The sequence below is a fragment of the Drosophila gunungcola genome, unplaced genomic scaffold (assembly GCF_025200985.1).
Source record: "Drosophila gunungcola strain Sukarami unplaced genomic scaffold, Dgunungcola_SK_2 000075F, whole genome shotgun sequence".
Classification (NCBI taxonomy): domain Eukaryota; kingdom Metazoa; phylum Arthropoda; class Insecta; order Diptera; family Drosophilidae; genus Drosophila; species Drosophila gunungcola.
In genome coordinates, this window is record NW_026453238.1 from 42,667 (window position 1) to 62,668 (window position 20,002).

The window sequence follows — 20,002 nt, forward strand, 5'->3', positions numbered from 1 at the left end:
AAAACTATTTTTAAAACCAATTTATATCTAAACCAATTTGTGGTAAATATATTATATACAAAGCTATTTTTTTTTATAATATTTATATACATGTTTATATTTAATTGAAAAAAAAATTGATTTATATCATTAATAAGTTTTCTTTCGCATAAACCAATTTATGGATATATTTATATATCCAAAGCTACTTTTTAAGAATATTTAAATAATATTTAACATTTAATTTAAAATCTTTTTTATAATTTAATTTGTATAATGTGGTTTTAAATAATAACTATCAAAATAAATATTATGAATACAACAAAATGCTAGGTACAATAAATTTAAATACCTGCTATTCAACTAAAGTATTAAAATAAATCAAATGTATTAAAAACGTATTTTTGATTTCGAGTAATCGAAGGTTTTATCGGTTTTATTGTAACGCAAATTTAGATATCAAATTGTCGCTTAAAATGGTGGTTGAAATGAATTTCGAACTGAAATGAGAAAACGCAGGAACTAAGGAACTGTCTACTTCTTCTTGCGGTTCTTCTTGCCCTTCATCTTGGGCTTGGCAGACTTGGCTGGAGCACTGGTCTCCGGCTTCTTTTGGGGCACCTTCACGGGGTCAGGATGTGGAGCAGCAGGGGGCACCAGTTCCTTTTCAATATGCTCATCTGCTGACTTCTGGCGGGGCTTGTTGAGGGTTATGAATCCTAGGAAATCGGTGGACGGTAGTGTTAGGTCCTCGAGCGGCTCATCCACATCCTCGTTTTGGGTGAGTGGGCTGTGGGCGGGTTGGTGCATCTCACCAGCCAGTGCATCGCCATCGTGGAAACTGTCCGATTCATTGAGTAGTCCTCCTTCTCCCGTCTTGACCATCTGGGGATACTTATCGGCCGTGCCAGTCTCACCCTTTAGCTTCTGCTCCATGTGGTCCTGGTCGACATCCTTGTCGTCGAGTTGACTGGGCGTCAGGACGACCGGCTGCCAGAAGAGATTCAGGGTGGACATCCGCCTGATGCCCACATTGTCGAGCACACTCTTATTGGACAGGATGGTGCCCTTGTAGGACAGCCGACTGAAGCCCATGGGCACGGCCATGTTGCGACCAATGTGGGCCTTTAGTGAACCCACCGTCCCGAAACGATCCACCTCGTAGAGGCTCTTCTGTCCGTCCCGCGTCTGAATTAGGATCTGCATTTTCCGCATCTTGCTTCCGGATTGAAGGACTCCAACAACGTGTTCGTATCTCCGTATATCTCGTAGATCTGTCGCCTGAGCTCGGGTTTTTTTTGAGCTCCAGTCTGGTCAAGGAAAAGTTTGTATGTAATTTCCCCGTCGATCTGTCAGTATTGTAATGTTAATGCCAACTCCTGGCCTCCTGAAACACCATTTCCACGATTTAACGATTTAATTATATTTTATTTGAATATGATACAAAAAATCCTATTTCTTTACTACAAAACTTCGTTTTTTTGAACTCTTAGTTCTATGTTAACAAGTAAATGACACTAAAATAAATAAAGTATAAATATATAAGCCCCTACCAAAATGTTAGTAAGCTTTATAATTGAGTAAGTAACAAAATATGTAAAATTTAAAAATACAGTGAACCAAATGTTTCATTAATTATTGGTAGAATTTAGATAAACAAAATTATATAAATTCATCAAACTTAAGAGTGAATTAAACTACAATTATTTTTAGCAAGGCATAAATTGTAAATTAATAATTCCAGTTAAACAAATATAAAAGAAGCGTTGGTGGAATAAACAAAAATAAATAAATTCATCATATTAGAGTCAGTAAAACTAAAAATATTTTTAAAAAAGGTTTGAATGGGGAATTAATATATAAATTTTATAAAAATTCATTTAATTTTGATTATTTTTTTATTTCTTACTTTAATTTTGTTTAATTTTTTTGTTCTTTGGCCTAATCTATATATATATACTCTTTTAATTGCCTTCTAAAAAAATCAAAATAAAATATGACAATAAATTAAAAAAAAAACAAATATAAATCGAATAAAACTAAGAAATAAGAATATAATGCAAAAACAAACCGTTTATATTTCTTGTTGGAAATTTGTTGGCTTCCCTGGAACTGAGAAGCATGCCCAAACTGATCTATTTCCGCACATTCAGTTCGATTTGAAATGGCCCCGGAAAAGCGAGCCGTGAAAAGTAATTGACAAACATTCGGAGGCGTCGACACATTTATGCACCCCTCATTGGCGGAGAGAGCTTCCGGTTTTGTTACTGCCTCTGGTTATGATTCTTGTTCTGGTTCTGGTTTTGGATTGAAATCGGTATTGGGATCGGCGTCTATATAGTAAGGAGGAATGGAGTGGAGTGGTGGAGTGGTAGGATGTCAACTGCAAGTCGGGCCATCAAGTGCCGCCCGTTGACACCTCGTAAAAAGGCGAAAGCAAACAAAATGCTTGATCAATATTTTTCCCTCCATTCCCATGCAGTTTTCATACTTATTTTTGTTCAAAGCAAGCCAAGTTTTTAATAAAAATTAATTTTAATTTTTTAAACAATCAAAATCTAAAATAACAAAATTTTAACTCGTTTGAGTCTTTCTGAATGCCCCTAACTTTCACTTAATTTTTATATAAATTATTGTTGGAAGCATAGTAATAGCCTAATCCATGCTGTACATTTAACAATTATTAAATGTATTGATTTTAAAACCAGTAAGTTTTTTAGCTTTCCCAAAATGTTAATTTCAAATGAATTAATTTTAAAACCGGTTAGTTTTTTTAGCTTTCCCAAAATGTATATGTATGTTTATATTGCCATTCTCTCTTTCATATCAAAAACTACATACGACTTTAATTTTATAGTCATCTTAATCTTAAATAAGAAAATTCGATATATAATTATTGTATCTTTATTTTTGTTCAAGGCAAAGACATAACGAAGACAGAAGGGTGACAAAAAAAGAGTACTATAAACCGTTTATAATGCTGCTAAAAAAAAGGTAGTTTAATGCTGAAGATGAAGCCTAGCAAGTTTTTGGAAGATGGGAGGATTGGATTAGCACTATTTAGAGCCTGGAGGCGGCGGCCAGGAGACCGGCGAGCATCAGGGACACGGAGAGGGCCAAATGGGCACCGGAGTCGCGGGCCAGCGGGATGAGGGCGTCATTGTACTTGAGGAAGTTGCAGCCGCTGCCCTCGCAGGTGAAGCAATTACCCTCCTTCACGCACTGCTTCTTGGCCTGCGCCGAAGTGAGGCATCCGCGCTGGAAGGATCCGCTGGCGGTGCGGTTGCTGTTGCGGATGTAGCACTGGTCGCCGAACTTGTAGATCGGACAGATCGAGGAATGCCGGTACGTGTTGGTGGCGCACTCCGATTCCGTGGAGTTGCCCGAGCACTGGAGGCACTGCGCCCGACTCTGCGGGAAGTAGTTCCTGTTGCAGCCCTCGTTGTAGGTGCACAGCTGGCACACCAGCTCGTTGTTGCACGCGCTCTTGGTGGCGTTGTCCAGGTCCACAGCACATCCACGGATTGTGTAGCCATCTACAGGTGTCCGCAAATAATCAAAATAAATTCATTTTAATAAAAAATAATTTATTTTAGGTAGTAGAACAGAGTATACATATTAATACCCATTGAACATTTTTGTCATTTCAAAGCATTAAAGTTATTTTTAGTTCATGATGGGTCACAAATTTATGTTATCAAAAAATTTTGAAATTTCGCTTTTCGTTTTAAAAATAAGAAAAGGATCAAGTGGTTTATTTAACTGGGTAATGAATTGAAAAGCAAAAAAAAACTATTTTAATTAAACATACACAACTTCTTATTTAACAGAAATTTAGTGCGTGAGCTTCAGATCGTTCTGATCTGTTTTGTCGTTATTAAACTACATTCTTTGCTTTATTATCGCAATAAGAAAATATGCCTGGCTCAAATTGTTTATCTATTTATTATTTATTTAGCTAGCTATTTTTATATATTGTCATGAGTAATGGAAGCTCTCAGTAAAAGTGAAAATGTGCTATAAATCAAGCGAAGCCGTCACAAATTTGATATTCCGTTAAAGCTTTACAAAATTCTTTGATTAAAAAAGAAAAGATTACATTTTAACGGATGGTATATGTTAAGTGTAAGCACTCTAAAAAAATTCAAAACGTAGTTCAATTGCTTCAATAAAAATTCTTAGACAGTTTTGGGTTATTGATATTTCTTAATTTCGAAAAACAACTAAATGGTAGACTTTAAATTTGAACACATTCTATTAAAATATACATCCCATTATATTATTAATTTTTTATTAAAATAAAATCTATGAACATAGAATAGAAAATGGAAATAAGAACACTTCAAAGATGGTATATTAAGTATAAAAATTTATTTACAAGAATAATATTTCAAATGGGAAACACAGGTTTTATTTATTTTTTTAGTTTAAAAAAAAAAAAACTATTGTAAAATGAGTAATGGCATAGTAAAATATTTTGGAGTACATTTATCAAAGGGATAATGGATAAAGGATAAAGGATAACTTACCCAGGACGCGGGAGTAGCAGTTGGAGGTGCCGTCGGAGCAGTTGCGGTTGAGCAGGCTCACCGGATCGGTGGCGCAGCGTTCGTTGGTCTTGGAGTTGCACTGGATGCAGCCATCTGCGAATTGAGCGAGGGGAACGGTGCGTTTCGATTCAGTTTCGGGCAGGCCTGATTAGATTAGATCAATATGGTTGTAACCTTTGCGTTGGCATCCAAAAATAAACCAAGGTGGGGCTTTGGTGCAAGGTCCTCTTCAATACAGTGCAAAAACATATCTACCTCTATCTCTATCTGTTTACTTTGAGTTTTTTTTATTTTACCCGTCCACCTGCTTTGTCATATTATCATGGCACACACTGTACCAACTGAGCGGTATTATCTCATTCACACTGTTGCCACAAACGATTCTTATCGACCATGTGTACACATAGGCACCGAAATGAATCGACAACCATACATATCTGTGTATGCCGCGAATAAGATAAGAAAAGTCAATTTACAGAAAACATCATTTAAGGTGCTCCAAGTTTGCACACAAATTATTATGAAATTATCATTATACATATGTGATTTACATATATTTATGTGCTAAGACTCATCTGTTTAATATAAATATTCCAAATAATGAGAATTACGAATAAAAATAAACGATGATGATCATTTTGACTTCGCTTTAAAAATCTATCTAATGTGTAAGGAGCTTTATGACAAACTGTAGTTAAGAAATTAAAGCTATAAATGCCTAACACAAAAGTGCATGCTTATAAGCCCAGATTTATTTCATCTATAAAGACGATTTCCTCTTGAATTCACTTTGCTTCGTTTTTTATACAGATAAAATTGCATACATAATACGTGCAAACAAAAATTCGAGAACTTTCTGCTATTGAGAACAAGCCTGCATCATTGCACGCATATACTATATTTCATCATAAAAAGAAATCAACCTACTGCTGACATATGGATACATTCTTTATATATACTATATATATCAAATTTTTCGCCGGCTGTACACACACACACACACACACACACACAAAAAAACAAAAATTGTTAGCTAAGTTACAAAGCCTAGAAACTTTGACGTTTCTAGGGGAAGTCGCCTATTGATATCTAATCACGAACTTATTTTCGTGTCCATGAGACCACAGCTTATCACACCTTCTTATATAATGCACTCCAATAAATCGTTCGTTGCAAACGGGAAAAAAAATGTAATCCCGATCGAAATCAGGAGGGAATTGAACAAGGAACCAAATTTACCACAACTGATGTAGGTCAGAAACGACACGGCGGCGATCAGCAACAGGTAGAACTTCATGACTGATTTGATTATATTCAATTACTAATTTCACGGCGATCGAAGAAGCGACGCGCTGTAAAGCTGAACAAAGACTGACGGGAGTATACGAAGTTCGATTGGGCTTATTGAAAAGAGATAAGGCCCCCGAACAGCGGTGTTTGAATCGACCTGATAAAATGGGCCGAACACAAAGTTATGGCCAATGATTCACACGGCAAATAGTTGACTATTTTGTACACACTTTTTGAAGGCAAAAATGTTTGTCGTTTAGGCTGGCACACTTTGGGACGTTTGCAAAGTGCCCTTTAATTTGACTTTCGGGTGTTTTTAAAACAACTATCTTTGAGATTCAAAAAAAGTATTTAAAATATTAATAATTAAAAATCAAAGCCCTTGAAATGGCAGCAAAAGGCCAATAAAAATTTAAATATTCGCGCTTCTTTGAATACATTCCACTTTTCGCGATAGCTCATCGATAAGTGCTCCTTGCCAGGTCGCCAAAAAAAGAACTATCTGGCAACACTATATGAGATTCTCGGCGAAAAATGTAACGGGCACACTAAAGAGAAGTAAAACTGATTTCACTCAATTATTATCAAAACAAAGTAAATTTCGGGGCAAATACGGGATAAACAAGGCGATGAACGACACGCCACGCACACCTGCCACACCTGCCACTCCGGGCACACCCGCAACTCCCGGCAGCTTGGCCATGGAGGTGGCCCGCATCCAGAACTCCGCGCTGGCCGAATTCAAGAAGCCCACGGCAATGGTGCGCCCCAAGAACAAACCGAAGATCCTCACGGAGGAGAAGTACATCGAGGAGATGTCCAAGATCATCCAGCGCGACTTCTTCCCGGATCTGGAGCGGCTGCGGGCCCAGAACGATTACCTGGACGCGGAGTCGCGGCGGGATTTTGTCCAAATGGCCGAAATTCGGGAGCGCTACAGTCTGGGCAGGATTCCCGGAACGGGAAGAAGCTCCAGTCGACGGAACAATCAGCGGAATAATGGTGGGTATCGGGATCGAGATTGCAGTAGTGCTTCCAAAATACACATTTCCAACAATTTATTGTAGCTATTCGATAGCTCTTTGTTTTTAAAAAACAGACACTTCATTCTTTCTACTGGATATTGAAGCGTGGTTTTGAGCTCAATTTTCCCATATCTTAAAAAAAAACATCAATCATGAAAAATCTGATATGTAAATCATGTTTTCTGGTCAGATTCGGATATTAAGCACAGAGCACAGTATTTAATTTAAATAAAGTGAATGCAGGTGTATCGATAATTGCAAATGTTTAAAAAATTATACAAGTTATTGAAATGACTAAGACTTGACTAAAAAACGCATTTGGAACACATTATTTATTAAATATATATTTATATTCGAAAAACTATTATTTTTGGAAGAAACCCAGTTGGGTGTAATCCATTTAATTATAACTAACACCAAAACACTACCTTCTCTCGTTTCAGCCATGTCCCCGGCCACATTTGAGACGCCAGTTAGCATGGCCAACGGCAGCAACACTCCGCTGCTCAATTCCCGGGCCACGGACACCCCCTTGTCCACTGCCAACTCCGAGAAGAGTGCCGCCGAGGGCGGGGACACCACTTCGAAGCTTTCCCTGGACGCCTTCCTACAGAACTACACCAGCGAGGATAACCAGAGCTTTCAGGAGATCATCGAAACGGCGGAGGCGAAGCTGCGCCAGAAGTACGCCGTGCTCTACAACCACGAAAAACTTTCGGCGGAGCAACTGCAGCGCGCCCTAATGCTGCCCAGCATAGAGAAGCAATTCGAGGAGCCGGATCCGCTGAGAAAAATAGAAACCTGGAACTACACCAACATGAACTCCATAATGTATGTGCCCGATGGCGTGGAGTACACGGAGGAGGAGCGTGTCCAGGCGGCAGAGCGCAAGCAGAGCATCCAGCACAATGCCACCAGGCTGCCGGATGAAGCCAAGCACCGGGACACGGAGGGTAAAAAGCCGGATGAATTGTCAGCCAATGGGGCGGGTGAATCGACGGCCACGCCGAGAATACGAGGATTCGATCTGCTGCGTTCACCATCGCCGCGCCCCGGAGAAGCCTTCTCGCCCATCATGACCTGGGGTGAGATCGATGGCACGCCCTTTCGCCTCGACGGTGGCGACACTCCAATGCGACCCACCCAGGGACCCTCGTTCCGCATCAACGAGAACTCCCGGCGCGAAAACATCGCCATCGCGCTGGCCGAGAAGGTCAGCGAGAAGATGCGAAATCAGAAGCAAATGGCCCTGGATACGGCGCGTCGGAACATTGGATCCCCGCTGATACGCACCAATATGGAGCGCCTGGCCAGCATGTCGCCGGCAGCCCAGCTCCTGGCCACCGGGAAGCTGGGACTCCGTGGAACGCCCAGATCGTCGCACACACCATCGCCGCTGAGCGCCAGGAAGCGCAAGATAACGCCCGGCGTTGTGAGGAGTCACACCGGCAGCACTCCGCTGGGACCACCGAAACAGCAGTCGGGCAGGATCGGCACTCCGGCCAAGAGTTCCACCATCGACACGGGCTCCACGCTGACGGACGACCTGCTCAAGATACCCACAAAGCGACGCTCTGCAGCTGATTTCTTTTAGCGCATAAAGCGTGCCTTGTTCATGTTTAGTTTCAATTCAATACCTCATAATGTTAAAACCATATTATTTATGGCATTAAAATGTAGCTATTAAACCAAATTGGAGTTTGTTTGCACAAAGAAGTTGGTTCACAAAAGCAATTGATTCCTTAATGCTGATAAGAAAATCATGAATGCGAAAAATCATAAATGTAAAAGCACATTTGTTATCAGTTGGAAGCTATGTCGAAACTTTGTAGCAATCACTTTTGGCAGCCTTTGAATACTCTTTTAAATCCCTTATTCTTACTCAGAAAGGTAATACCTTATTTGATTAACCTACATATAATTGTTTTTTTCTATGTTAACCTTTAATTAGAGTTTGTTCAGGTTTTTTATTCCTACTCAGAAAATTAAAAAATTTTTAATCTACCTTTAAACCTAGTGGAATCACTAAAAATAAGTGGAAAGGTCGCAAAAAAATCATCTTTTTAATTAGTTATATTTAAGAAAAAATACTCATATAAAACTCATTTCATGAAGAGGCGAATCAATTAGGGATTTATGTACAAAATTCCTCCAACAAAAATGAAATGGGATTTCTTTAGGAGATTAATAGAGACATTGAATGCTGTGTTATCTTTCAAATGTTTTAATACAAAAAACCCATAACCATACACTTCACTCATTGGCTAAACCAACTAAAACTGCTCATCCCTGTAGTCGACGTGATCGCCGGACTTGAACTTGAGGGCCTCCAGGACCTTGATGAACCGCTCGGTGGTCTGGGCGGTGGTCAGCATGGTGCGGGCCTCCCTCTGCTCCCGGAACATGGCGGCCACGGCGGGATCGTGAGCCTCCCGCTGCACCTGCATGGTCATCTGGGTGTCTATCATGCCGGGCGCATAGTTGAGCACCAGCGTGTCCTGGCTGGAGGCCAGGCCCTCCTCCGTGGCCAGCACCCGAAAGTACATCTCGCGGGCTGCCTTCACCGTGCAATAGTGAGCCATCGAGGAGATGGGCGCAATGGCAGCCAAAGTGCTGAGATTGACCACCAACTTTGGGATGCCCTGGAAGAGGCGCATGAACTCGCAATTCAGGGATATGGCGGAGAAGACATTGGTGTGGTAGTATCGCTGCAGGAAGTCCGTGTCCCCAATTTCCTTGGCCCTCTTCGAGGTATCGCCCACGGTGCCGGCATTGTGGATGACAATGGCCCGCTGGAAAGTGTGCTGCCCCCGAGAATCCTCCAGAATCCGGGTGAAGTCCTCCGTTCTGGCCGTTTCCAGTTCCAGGGCGTAGGTGTGCACGGCCAGGTCGGGTACTGTGGCCAGGATCTCTCCCTTCACCTCCTCCAAAAGGGTCTGATTGCGACCCAGGAGCGCCACCACGGATCCCTCCGGTTTGATCCGTTTCGCCAGCTGCTGGGCAAACTCACGGCCAATTCCTCGAGAGGCTCCGGTCACCAGGAGGTATGTGCACTGCTTTAGGTCCATTATTGCAGCGAAAACCACACTAAATTACTTTCTATTATTCACACACTCCACAGCGGCAACAGTTGGCTGGCTTTTTTTTTTTATTTCGCTTTGGATTTTACCTGATTTGCCAGCTTTTTCACAGCTGTCTAAAGCTCATTGTTTTATGTCCAGGAGCGTAAGCAGGAAATATTTTTCAGGGGACCATTTAAAACTTAACTTTTTGGGGTTGAAAAAATATCTTTATTTTCAGCAAGTATTTATTTGCTTTGAAATCAATTTAAAAGTAAAAAAATCAACAAAATAAAATTTTCATTTCAAAACTAGAAAAAAAATTGTTTCTTAAACTTAAATATTTAAGGACGTTTTTCTTAAACAACATTATTTGGTTGCAAGACTTTCTACAAACGTATTCCTTTAATATTTCTGAACTAAAAAGTATTATACTATACCATAGTATATTCTTTAGTTTTGGGATAATACATAGTTATAAGAAAATCTCGAGATTCCATTTTCATTTTCATTAAAACAATATTTTTAGTACATTTTGTGGTTTTTATTGTGATAAGGCCGAAAAATACATGTATCTATTTGTAAATTCATAAAAACCAACAAAGTCGTGACCTGATTTTAAAATAGGAATTGGAAATGAGAAAACGTGTACCTAATATGTTTGGGGGATATACGTAGGTTGTAACCCCCATATTGCCGCCCCTGTATTTTCCTCTCTGACAGCCCATTAATGCTCTCGTTTCTCTCAGGCTTTAAGCTCTACTTGAAGTGGAAAGGTTATCGCCGGCTCTTGCTTAACGACTTAATTTAATTAATTGCCTATGTTTTATTAATTGCATCGTTTAAGTCGGCATTAAGTATCAAAAATTACGGGCTTTATCGAAATACGTAAGTTATGATGTGGAATGCATGAAATCAACGCGACAAAGTCAATGTCAAGGTCGGCAATCTAAAAGAGTTGAGATTGAGATTCTCGTAATCTTCTCTCGAAAGCTCCACAACTTTGAACTATTGTCAAGCTCCATCGTTTAATCGTCACAAAAATGTAATTTTTATTTACTACACCCCTGAATACTTTAAACAATAGTTTACAAAATAAAGCGAGTTTTAAATTTTTATTCAAATGATTCTTTAAATTGCCTTACAAAGAAAACCTGACTTGTTTAACATACTTGAGTAAATCATGTTTCTTAACCTAATCTTTATAAAATTATATCTAAGGTTTAACCATGAAAACATATTGATTAGAGAGCTTTGCAACATTGTACGGAAATTCAAGTACTAACGATCGTCAATTACAACATTTATTACTTCGATTAGGAAAGCTTCGCAACATTGTATGCAACAGACAGCTTTGGAAATGTAAATAAAAATGAAATTAGTTTTCCTATTCAAGCATTGAACAGGAATACCCAAAAGTATGCCTTGAATATGCGCTTACACAAAATTATTAGCAAAAAAAAAAAAAAAACTAAAAAATGTATTTAAAAAAAACAAAAATATTTATTTTAGTAAAAAAGGCTAAGTAAATTCTAGCAGTGACTGTACCATATTGCCTAAAAAACAACAAAAATAAAAAAAAAAACAGTGAAATCCCGGATCCAAACGCAGCCCATATACATACATATATTTCGAATACTTTTCCGATTCCGATTCCGACCCGGCAACACCACAAATCTTTATATGAACACGTGTCTTCCGTAGAATTCGATCGGTGGATTCCCTTATCACTAAGGCGTCGGGCTCTGTCTCAGATTGTTTTGAAATTATTTGCGTGACCCGTGCTATATATGCTATGCGTAATATATGTATATGTACATATATGGAAGTATTTTCATGTATGTACTCATATTCCCATTGCTGATTCATAATCGCAACGCTATTGGGTTATTGATCTTTTAATGAAATCTATCTATCTATTTTTCGCAAATGTAGGTATAAGATGTATATATATATTAAAAATATCGGTTTACAGTAGTTCAGAAAAAAGGATTTCAATTTCTTTAAAACATGTGGCTTGTGTTTTTCAAATCAGGGTTGTTGTTCTGTAAAATGCATTAAATTTATATAATCTATTTAATAAATCTTCTATTTTTACAAAAACAATTTAAAAGGGGGTTTGGCTAACTTAAAAGTGTTCTAAATTTCAACTATCTGGAATATCGACCAATTTACAGCCTCTTCTTTGTATTCCTTATAAATTTCTCTAATAAAACTATGTAATTTTCAATTGGGAAAATAATGTACATATTTCAAATAGGTTCTATAAAAAAAAAACAAAATTGGTGCCCTCTACGAAATATTGATCAAATTACAGCCTCTTTTATTTTAATATATTCCTTTTTATGTATTCCTTTCCTTTCAGAAATAAAAAACTAAACTAAAAAACTTGCAATTAAAGAACTCTTGTGTCCTACAAAAAAAAACGACTTTAAGTATATGAAAAATTTATGAGAAATCTGAATAATTTTGCTATAACTCCCATTTGAATCTAGATTAAAAAAAAAATTAGAAGAATCTCCCCGTACCAATTGACCAAAATGAAAAAAAGGGTTCTTTTCGTTTTCCTGTTCGTGTGCTTGGTTTTCGTGCACTTGCAGGTTTAAATTGAGGGTCGTCAGCCAGAGTTTATTCATTTCCAAGGCAATCAAATCAAAAACAGCATCAAAATCGGGGGTCAAGTACAGAACCGAGTCCATTGGGGACACAGCCCACCGCCACGGTGCTACTCATAAAACGAAGGTGTCGTAGTAGTCGACGTCGTGGCCGGACACGAAGGAGATCTCCTCGAGGATGTTGATCAGCTTGAGGGTGGCCTGGCTGGGCTGGATCCTGGGCAGCTGGAGCAGCTGCTTCGAGGCGACCAGCTCGGCGGGAGTGATCTCGTTTCCGTTCATATCGCACTGGCCCCGGTGGCTGTCCATCAGTCCGGGTGAGAAGCTGAGCACATGGACGTCGAAACGATGCTCCTCGGCGGCCATGGCCCGGAAGTACATGTCCCTGGCCCGCTTGCAGGAGCAGAGCAAGCCGGCATGGACCAGTGGACGCACCATCAGGGAGGAGGTCACATTCACCGCCAGCTTCTCCACCTTCGCCAAATACCCCGATTGCAGCCACCGTTGGCTGAGGGCCACCGGTGCGTAGAGCTGCTGCTGGACATACTCCTTCCAATCCTCGGTGCTCTGGGGTTCCAAGAGCACATGGCTGGCCGCCAGCCCCTCGTTGTGCAGCATTATAGATCTCTCGAATCGCTGGTTGTCCCCCACAACTTTGAAATGGTCCTTTAAAGCCTGCTCCATCAGCTGCACTCCATTCGAGTGGCTGTCGTTCAACTTGCCGGTTGTCACTTTAATGGTTTCGGTTTTAAGCTCGCTCTGGAGCAGATCCTCAAGCTCACGCAGCTGCTGCTGATCCTCGTCCAAGATCAGGGCCACGGATCCGGTGGCCAGGCGACGGCAAAACTCCAGGGCCAGGGATTGACCCAAAGGATTCGAGCTGCCGCTCAGCACCAAAAAGGTGCGCTTATTTAAATCCATTCTCTTTGCTGCCATTATTTTATAAAAGGATTCTTTTGAGGGATATTCTGGAGATCTGGACGCGACTGGAAGAACTTCACACTTGCGATCACTTGGGGCTGTACGACTGTACTGTTGCCGAAATTTCAGCGTGCTTCGCCAACTGGACTCTGTTTCTCCGCTGATAAGGAGCTTGCTTCCGATGGGCCAAGTATATGTATATATATACTCGACTGAGCACAACCTGGCTTCCGATTACGTATATAGACGCGCTCTGGGTTGGTGGGGACGTCAGCTTGGGGCTTTTATACAACCCAATCGGCTGATAAGCCCGGGATCAGCCGTCTGGGCTTGTTGCCGAGCCATTAACCGTTTGTAATGGGATTTCGGCAAACCAAACCAGAACCACGTCGGTTAAAATCTGGAGTGGAGTCCCATCATTAAAAAAATCTGGTAAATATTAAGGGGTATTATTTTGCAGCATTCATTAATTCAATATATGCATAAGCATAATTTTTCTTATTACGTAGAAAATAATTTCTTATGTCGGCTTTATATATTTAAATCAAAATCGTTGAAAATAGTTTCTATATTTTGCAAGACAACTTTGCCAACTAATTTTAAACTCGGCTTTAATTGTGCATATCATAGGAAAAACCCAACTAAATGCCTTTGATATTCATATATCCATAAGCATAATTTTTGATGTTGTGTAGATATTAATTTCTTATAGCGTTGGCTTAAGTTTTTAATATCAAAATCGTCTAAAATAAGTATTTATAAAAACAAAAATTTGCTCTCTTGTTTAATATACATGTTGCAGTTTTAAACAATTCTTAAATTTTATAAGTACTTCGAGGAAAAGGTATTATTTTAAATAAATTGTACATTAGTTTCAGATCAATTGTTTGATGATTTGGATTTTCCCAAGCCCCTCCTGAGTTTGCCACTGTTTCCCATGAGCACAAAAGCTGATCGATTGTCATCTTGGGGTTCAGGAAGTTCTTCTGATATGGCGGTAAGTCAAGGTTGCTGCTTTTCAGTTGGAAAGATTAACCAAAGATTTTTGTAAACAAATGAGTTGGCAACGGGAAATAGTACAGCAAAATCAGACGGATTAGGGTAATATTTAAAGGAAATAAGAACTATAACCAATTTAAGTAAATCAACTATAAAACAATCTTGTGTACTATATCATATCCTTATCCTTGCGAGTATTTCACATGTAAAAGTATAGCAATTTTTAAAAATCTTAGATTTTGTTAAAATAAAATTCTCATTTTATATATTATACTTATTTATTTTAGAAATCCCAGCTGCTACATATCTTTGTTTTGGTTTTATTAAATTTTTAGAAAATATTTTTTGAATTTCGAGTGCTAACAATTTAAGCATAACTGTAGACTTGTAATGTATATACTGAACAGGTTATCACACTCATTCAGTGAATTTCCAAAAACAAATGTATATTTACAATTGCATAATATTGCTTTCGCATATTACTGATTGTTATAAATTTTTGAATGGTTAGCAATCGATTAGTGTAACACGTGTGAGTTCTGTGAAATGTCGTAATTAAACATCAGTCAAATCGCATGTCCAAAGATACTGCCAAACACGTGTTAATTTTAAAAATGACATGTGTTTTAATGTGAGGCAGGTATTCCGATATGCCCAAATACCGGCCATTAGCGATCAGAAAGAAAGTGCTCTACGATAGACAGTGTTTTTCTTTTTGGTTTTGACTTAAAACAGGCGCCAATAACAAACGCAAATTAGGTTAATGGCCTAATTTTGAATCTGTGAAGTCTGCTCCCGATTCCCGGGTCGCCCCGAGATGACGCTGACCCATTTAGAAATCGGGAACGCACTTCTAATCGCAGTTTTAATAACAAAGCTCAAAATCCCAAATGGAATTTTCTGGAAATAAATATAAGGTGAAATATTTAGGCTTTAAACAAATATAATTGCAGTATACATCCTATAAAAAAACAAGAAGGAAAGCAAACTTCGGCAAGCCGAAGTTCATATACCCTTGCAGCTATTGCATTAATTAAATACTTTTGAAAACATTTAAATTATGATTTACTTGAGTATGTGCTAAAAAAAACATTGAAACTATGATGATTTGCAGCTCAATTATTAGATAGTTATTTTATATATTTTTATTATTTCTATGGGAGCTATATGCTATAGACGTCCGATTTTGATAAAATTTATACCATAATTCTGAAATAATTAAACATTGCTATATGTCGAAGAACTAAACAAAAAATTAAAAAACAGAAAAGTTATAATTTTTTTTCATTTATTTTTCCGATTGTTCCTATGGGAGCTATATGCTATAGTCGTCCGATTTTGATGAAATTAAAACCGTAATTCTGAAATATTAAACCATTACTATATCTCGAAGAACCAAACAAAAAATCAAAAAACAGAAAAGTTATAATTTTTTTTCATTTATTTTTCCGATTGTTCCTATAGGAGCTATATGCTATAGTCGTCCGATTTTGATGAAATTTAAACCGTAAATCGGAAATATTTTACCATTACTATATGTCGAAGAACTAAACAAAAAATTAAAAAACAGCAAAGTTATAATTTTTTTTCATTTATTTTTCCGATTGTTCCTATGGGAGCTATATGCTATAGTCGTCCGATCCGGCTCGTTCCGACTTATATACTACCTGCAATAGAAAGACAACTTTTGGGAAAGTTTCATGCAGATAGCTTTAAAACTGAGAGACTAGTTTGCATATAAACGGACGGACAGACGGACAGACGGACAGACGGACAGACGGACATGGCTAGATCAACTCGCCTAGTGATGCTGATCAAGAATATATATACTTTATAGGGTCGGAGATGTCTCCTTCACTGCGTTGCAAACTTCTGACTGAAATTATAATACCCTCTGCAAGGGTATAAAAACCTTTCAGTTCCCTTAAAAAAAAAGCATCTTGTCTAACAAAAAGTAATTAATTCAATTGCCTGTTACTCATAGATGTTATAAGCCATGGAGAAGAAAACCCGAACATTAGAGCAATATATAAAAATATACCGCGTTGTTGTTACAAAATTCGGGTTCCGTGATCTTGATAACTGCCAGTCTTGAATGACTGGAATATTTTGGGATCAAGAAGTTCGTATTATTCTGCTGAGAACCTTAGTACTTCATGGTTGACTCTCGACATCGTATCGCCAAAAGTTCGTGGAATTCACCAGTGACCAGAGAATAACATCACATCAGTCAATTTAGGGGTATTATCAATACCAAGTAGGGTTTTCAGGCCGAAGCACGTAGCAGTGCAGCTTTAGTGGGCGGAATGATGGGTACTTTAGGGAAAGTTTTCTTGGAGGAGGCTATACCTGAACCCCTGACCCTGCCCTCCAATCAAGGTCGTTCAACGAGAAAGTGACCCCAAGATCCCAAGAAGATTTCATTTAGCGCGAATAGTGAGCAAAGATTTCATTCACCTCGAGAGCAACAGCTGCAAAAAACTAATGCATGGTTTTCTGAGCACAGCTTTTGGAGATCTTCTCGGTTTTATCACGGTTATAAAAGCCGTGTGGACCGCTCCCACAGTCAGTGCAAACTTTTAACGAGCCCAGAACAGAGTAGTGAGCCACACAGATCCGATCAAAATATTAACAAAATGCTGGCCTGCAAGCTTCTTTTCTGTCTGGTGATGGGAATGCACTGCATTCAAGTGGTAAGAAAGAGAAAATATATTTATATTAAATGAGTGCAAGTGCAAGTGAACGTGCACGTGCGTGAGAGTGAAAGAGCCAACAAGTGCATGTATTAGAAAGGGACAAAGGAAGCTTTTAAATGGCTTTTAGAACACTGTATAGTACGGTGGCTAAGACAATGCTGAATGCTTTTTAAAGTGTTAATAAACACTGTTTATGAAAGTGGCTAGAAAGGGTAAAAATAAAATAATTACTAAAAATATTTTATTACCAAAACAAAAGTAAACAGAAGTAAATATATTAAATTAAATTCCAAAATTCCTGTTCGAGTCGTTAAAATTGTTGGAAGGTTTGACTTAAAAATATAGAAGCTAAAAAATAAATTATAATATAGATTTGAGTTAGGGAAGGTTAACTTAATATCCTGAAAAACTTTTTAAGTGTTGTGTGTGTAAAATAAGTTTAGTGCGATTTAATAAATGAGTAGCTAGAAAATTGAAATAAATACAATTTTAATTTAGGGAAGGTTAACTTAATATCCTGAAAAACTGTTAAAAGTGTTTAGTGTGCACATAAAAGTATTAAATACGATTTAAAGCATTCCCCTTGATCTTACAGCTAATGGCGGCCTGTGTGTGCTCCGAGAAGGGAACGGATTACTGCCAGAGCTGCCAGGGATCCACGGTGATCCGGCCGAAGCCCCGATACTACGAGCCCAGTGACGTGAACCTCCCGCCGATCGGAGACAACTGCTGGTGCAGCAAGCAGCTGATCGAGCCGGCCCAGCTGCCCAAGACCTGCGGCAAAGTACGTGAGCTGTTCCAGTACCTGAGCGCCTTCAACAACCTCTTGGGCCGTCGGATGCTCGAGGGCGCCATCGAAGCCAAGTCGCTGGCGGCACAGCGTCTGGCCGAGCGGCTGCAGCGTCTGGAGCGGATCGACTGCTTCAAGAGGGGGCCCTCCGGCCATCGCTATCAGCTATAACCACCCATGACTAATCAACCATTCCCATATCCACATGTAACCAGTAATGCCTACCCAGACATCCAATTCTTAACTTAACTAAAAACAGAGAAATCAGTGATTTTTAACTTGACTTACTAGACATATCCAAATATTTCTCCAACATTTAGTTTTAAATTCCTGTCTTGTATCGACAAATGTTCAAAGTTTTTTTTTTCCCCTTAATAACTTGATTATTTGATTAAGGGATTTTTCTTATAGAACTAGTTTTTTAAAATACTATTACATTTAAAACACCATGTTTATTATATATTTGTTAAACTAATTTTCTAGCCCCGTTAAATATTGAAGCTCAATTTTGTACTTTAACAATACAATTTAACATGACCCAGTTTCAATATTCTTCAAAAGCTTAATAACACAATGTTAAGATTTTCATGATTTTCAAACAATTTGTATGGTTTAATTGATATTTAAATTTAATAATGTGCTTCTATTAGGTACTATACTCTATCGAGCAATTTAAATGAGTAAGCTTTTAAAATTAAGCAGAAGCAAGAAATAACTTATTCTGTAACATATTTTACCAAGCACACCACCTAATCTATGTTGAAAAGTATGACCTCTACCTTATCATAACTTAACCTATCATAAATTGCCGTATCATAAGAAGTAGCATTAGTTTCGACAGTTGTAATCAGCACCCAGTGGCAGTGGCATTCATCCATCGTCATCCCCCTCAGCTGCAGTAACAATTTCCGCATCGGGCGGCATTATCAATACACCGCCCCAACTTTGCGTCACCAAAACATCAGTCCACAGCATCGTCATCCACATATATACATATATACCGTATACCGCCTCATCAAATATATCGCCGCGTACGTGCTCCCATAACTAAGAGCTATGCGGAGCGATAGAACCCATTTAGATACCTCCCGGCGATATCCGAAACCATAACCGAAACCGAAACTGAACTCTCTCGATTTGATCACTCCACACAGACCACGCCGTGCAAGCCCACCTGTTCGTGCCAGCAGGGCTACTCCTCCGACAGCAGCTACGCCTCCTCGTCCAGCTCCGGATCCGTCTATGGAAAGTGAGTTAACAAAATCCCCTTAAATATAGTGTATATATAACTAATAAGTATAAATACCAAACAGTTTCATTAAATCAGAACATGTAAACATAAACTAAAATCGAGCCAATCTCTTCCAGAATCGACTATGCGCCGGAGAAGAAGGTGGACAATAGTCCGGCTGCGGATCCCATTAGCGTGAGTCTGGCCGCCCAGGCTGGAAAGGCCATCAATGTGCCCGAGTACAAGTTGGCCTACGGATTCGCCCAGAAGCCCGTCGATGGCGAGAAGAAGGTGGCCTTCTCCAATGTGCCCGAGGAGAATCTCTTCAAGCTGAAGAGCGACGTGATCACGCTGAAGAAGCGCACCTATGTGGCCAAGCAGCAGGAGGAGGAGGAGGAGGAGTATGCCGAGGAGGAGCAGGAGCAGGAGCAGTCCTCCGACGACGAGGAGGCGCCCCAGCTCACCTACAAGCAGCTGGGCTACATCACCGAGCAGTACAAGAACCCCAAGTTCAAGAGGATCAGCAGTTCCAGGTCCAGTTATGCCTACAAGGACACCAAGGACTATAGCGATGGCTACGGCAAGGTGGCCGGCAAGGTGTCCGTGGACTGCGGCTTCAAGCCCGGCAGGATCACCTCTTACCGGAAGGCCAAACGCGAGGACTCCGCAGAAGACTCCTACTAAACCCATCCCAACCAATGCCAATCCTTCCTTCTGTAAATATGTATATACGCTAGGGAATGATTGGATGTCTGTCTAAGTTAGTTTTAAAAATAAAAAGTACATAAGCAAGTGCATTTTCTTATAAATCTTTTTATAAAGGGTAAAACCTTTAAACTCCAATTTA

General features: G+C 39.3%; 6 protein-coding genes across 8 annotated transcripts; 2 read left to right on the top strand and 4 right to left on the bottom strand.

Moving 5' to 3' along the window:
* Positions 1 to 386: 386 nt before the first annotated feature.
* LOC128264639 (uncharacterized) lies at positions 387 to 1,364 on the bottom strand. Its single transcript, XM_053000235.1, has one exon. The coding sequence runs from the start codon at positions 1,192 to 1,194 to the stop codon at positions 514 to 516; it is 681 nt and encodes a 226-aa protein (XP_052856195.1). The 5' UTR covers positions 1,195 to 1,364; the 3' UTR covers positions 387 to 513.
* Positions 1,365 to 2,867: 1,503 nt separating this feature from the next.
* LOC128264637 (protein crumbs homolog 1) lies at positions 2,868 to 5,924 on the bottom strand. 2 transcript variants are annotated; one of them, XM_053000234.1, is made up of 3 exons: positions 5,769 to 5,924; positions 4,509 to 4,622; positions 2,868 to 3,515 (listed from the first exon to the last, which is right to left on the bottom strand). In XM_053000234.1, the coding sequence occupies exons 1-3, from the start codon at positions 5,824 to 5,826 to the stop codon at positions 3,040 to 3,042; spliced, it is 648 nt and encodes a 215-aa protein (XP_052856194.1). In that variant the 5' UTR covers positions 5,827 to 5,924; the 3' UTR covers positions 2,868 to 3,039. The 2 variants fall into 2 exon arrangements, with proteins under 2 accessions (XP_052856194.1, XP_052856193.1); XM_053000233.1 differs by having other exon boundaries at positions 4,509 to 4,673; positions 5,769 to 5,918.
* A 415-nt stretch (positions 5,925 to 6,339) lies between these two features.
* On the top strand, positions 6,340 to 8,537 carry LOC128264628 (splicing factor ESS-2 homolog). Its single transcript, XM_053000220.1, has 2 exons — positions 6,340 to 6,821; positions 7,288 to 8,537. Exons 1-2 carry the CDS (start codon positions 6,449 to 6,451, stop codon positions 8,436 to 8,438), a joined length of 1,524 nt encoding a protein of 507 aa, XP_052856180.1. The 5' UTR covers positions 6,340 to 6,448; the 3' UTR covers positions 8,439 to 8,537.
* Positions 8,538 to 9,048: 511 nt separating this feature from the next.
* Positions 9,049 to 10,028, bottom strand: LOC128264593 (sepiapterin reductase). Its single transcript, XM_053000156.1, has one exon. It carries the CDS (start codon positions 9,910 to 9,912, stop codon positions 9,118 to 9,120), a length of 795 nt encoding a protein of 264 aa, XP_052856116.1. The 5' UTR covers positions 9,913 to 10,028; the 3' UTR covers positions 9,049 to 9,117.
* A 2,428-nt stretch (positions 10,029 to 12,456) lies between these two features.
* LOC128264631 (sepiapterin reductase) lies at positions 12,457 to 13,615 on the bottom strand. The gene has a single exon (XM_053000223.1). It carries the CDS (start codon positions 13,452 to 13,454, stop codon positions 12,633 to 12,635), a length of 822 nt encoding a protein of 273 aa, XP_052856183.1. The 5' UTR covers positions 13,455 to 13,615; the 3' UTR covers positions 12,457 to 12,632.
* Positions 13,616 to 13,755: 140 nt separating this feature from the next.
* Positions 13,756 to 19,952, top strand: LOC128264629 (uncharacterized). 2 transcript variants are annotated; one of them, XM_053000221.1, is made up of 5 exons: positions 13,756 to 13,871; positions 14,312 to 14,436; positions 17,730 to 17,918; positions 19,079 to 19,173; positions 19,293 to 19,952. In XM_053000221.1, exons 2-5 carry the CDS (start codon positions 14,377 to 14,379, stop codon positions 19,837 to 19,839), a joined length of 891 nt encoding a protein of 296 aa, XP_052856181.1. In that variant the 5' UTR covers positions 13,756 to 13,871; positions 14,312 to 14,376; the 3' UTR covers positions 19,840 to 19,952. The 2 variants fall into 2 exon arrangements, with proteins under 2 accessions (XP_052856181.1, XP_052856182.1); XM_053000222.1 differs by lacking the exons at positions 13,756 to 13,871; positions 14,312 to 14,436 and adding an exon at positions 16,860 to 17,131.
* Positions 19,953 to 20,002: the final 50 nt, after the last annotated feature.

Excerpts from the sequence above, each read along its gene's own strand:
- LOC128264628 (XM_053000220.1), top strand. The coding sequence starts at position 6,449 with ATGAACGACACGCCACGCACACCTGCCACACCTGCCACTCCGGGCACA. Across the intron at positions 6,822-7,287 it reads GAACAATCAGCGGAATAATG|CCATGTCCCCGGCCACATTT; the intron begins GTGGGTATCGGG and ends CTCTCGTTTCAG.
- LOC128264593 (XM_053000156.1), bottom strand. The coding sequence starts at position 9,912 with ATGGACCTAAAGCAGTGCACATACCTCCTGGTGACCGGAGCCTCTCGA.
- LOC128264631 (XM_053000223.1), bottom strand. The coding sequence starts at position 13,454 with ATGGCAGCAAAGAGAATGGATTTAAATAAGCGCACCTTTTTGGTGCTG.
- LOC128264637 (XM_053000233.1), bottom strand. The coding sequence starts at position 5,826 with ATGAAGTTCTACCTGTTGCTGATCGCCGCCGTGTCGTTTCTGACCTAC. Across the intron at positions 4,674-5,768 it reads TCTGACCTACATCAGTTGTG|GCCTGCCCGAAACTGAATCG; the intron begins GTAAATTTGGTT and ends TAATCTAATCAG. Across the intron at positions 3,516-4,508 it reads CTGCTACTCCCGCGTCCTGG|ATGGCTACACAATCCGTGGA; the intron begins GTAAGTTATCCT and ends GGACACCTGTAG.
- LOC128264639 (XM_053000235.1), bottom strand. The coding sequence starts at position 1,194 with ATGCGGAAAATGCAGATCCTAATTCAGACGCGGGACGGACAGAAGAGC.
- LOC128264629 (XM_053000221.1), top strand. The coding sequence starts at position 14,377 with ATGAGCACAAAAGCTGATCGATTGTCATCTTGGGGTTCAGGAAGTTCT. Across the intron at positions 14,437-17,729 it reads GAAGTTCTTCTGATATGGCG|CTAATGGCGGCCTGTGTGTG; the intron begins GTAAGTCAAGGT and ends TTGATCTTACAG. Across the intron at positions 17,919-19,078 it reads TGCCCAAGACCTGCGGCAAA|ACCACGCCGTGCAAGCCCAC; the intron begins GTACGTGAGCTG and ends CACTCCACACAG.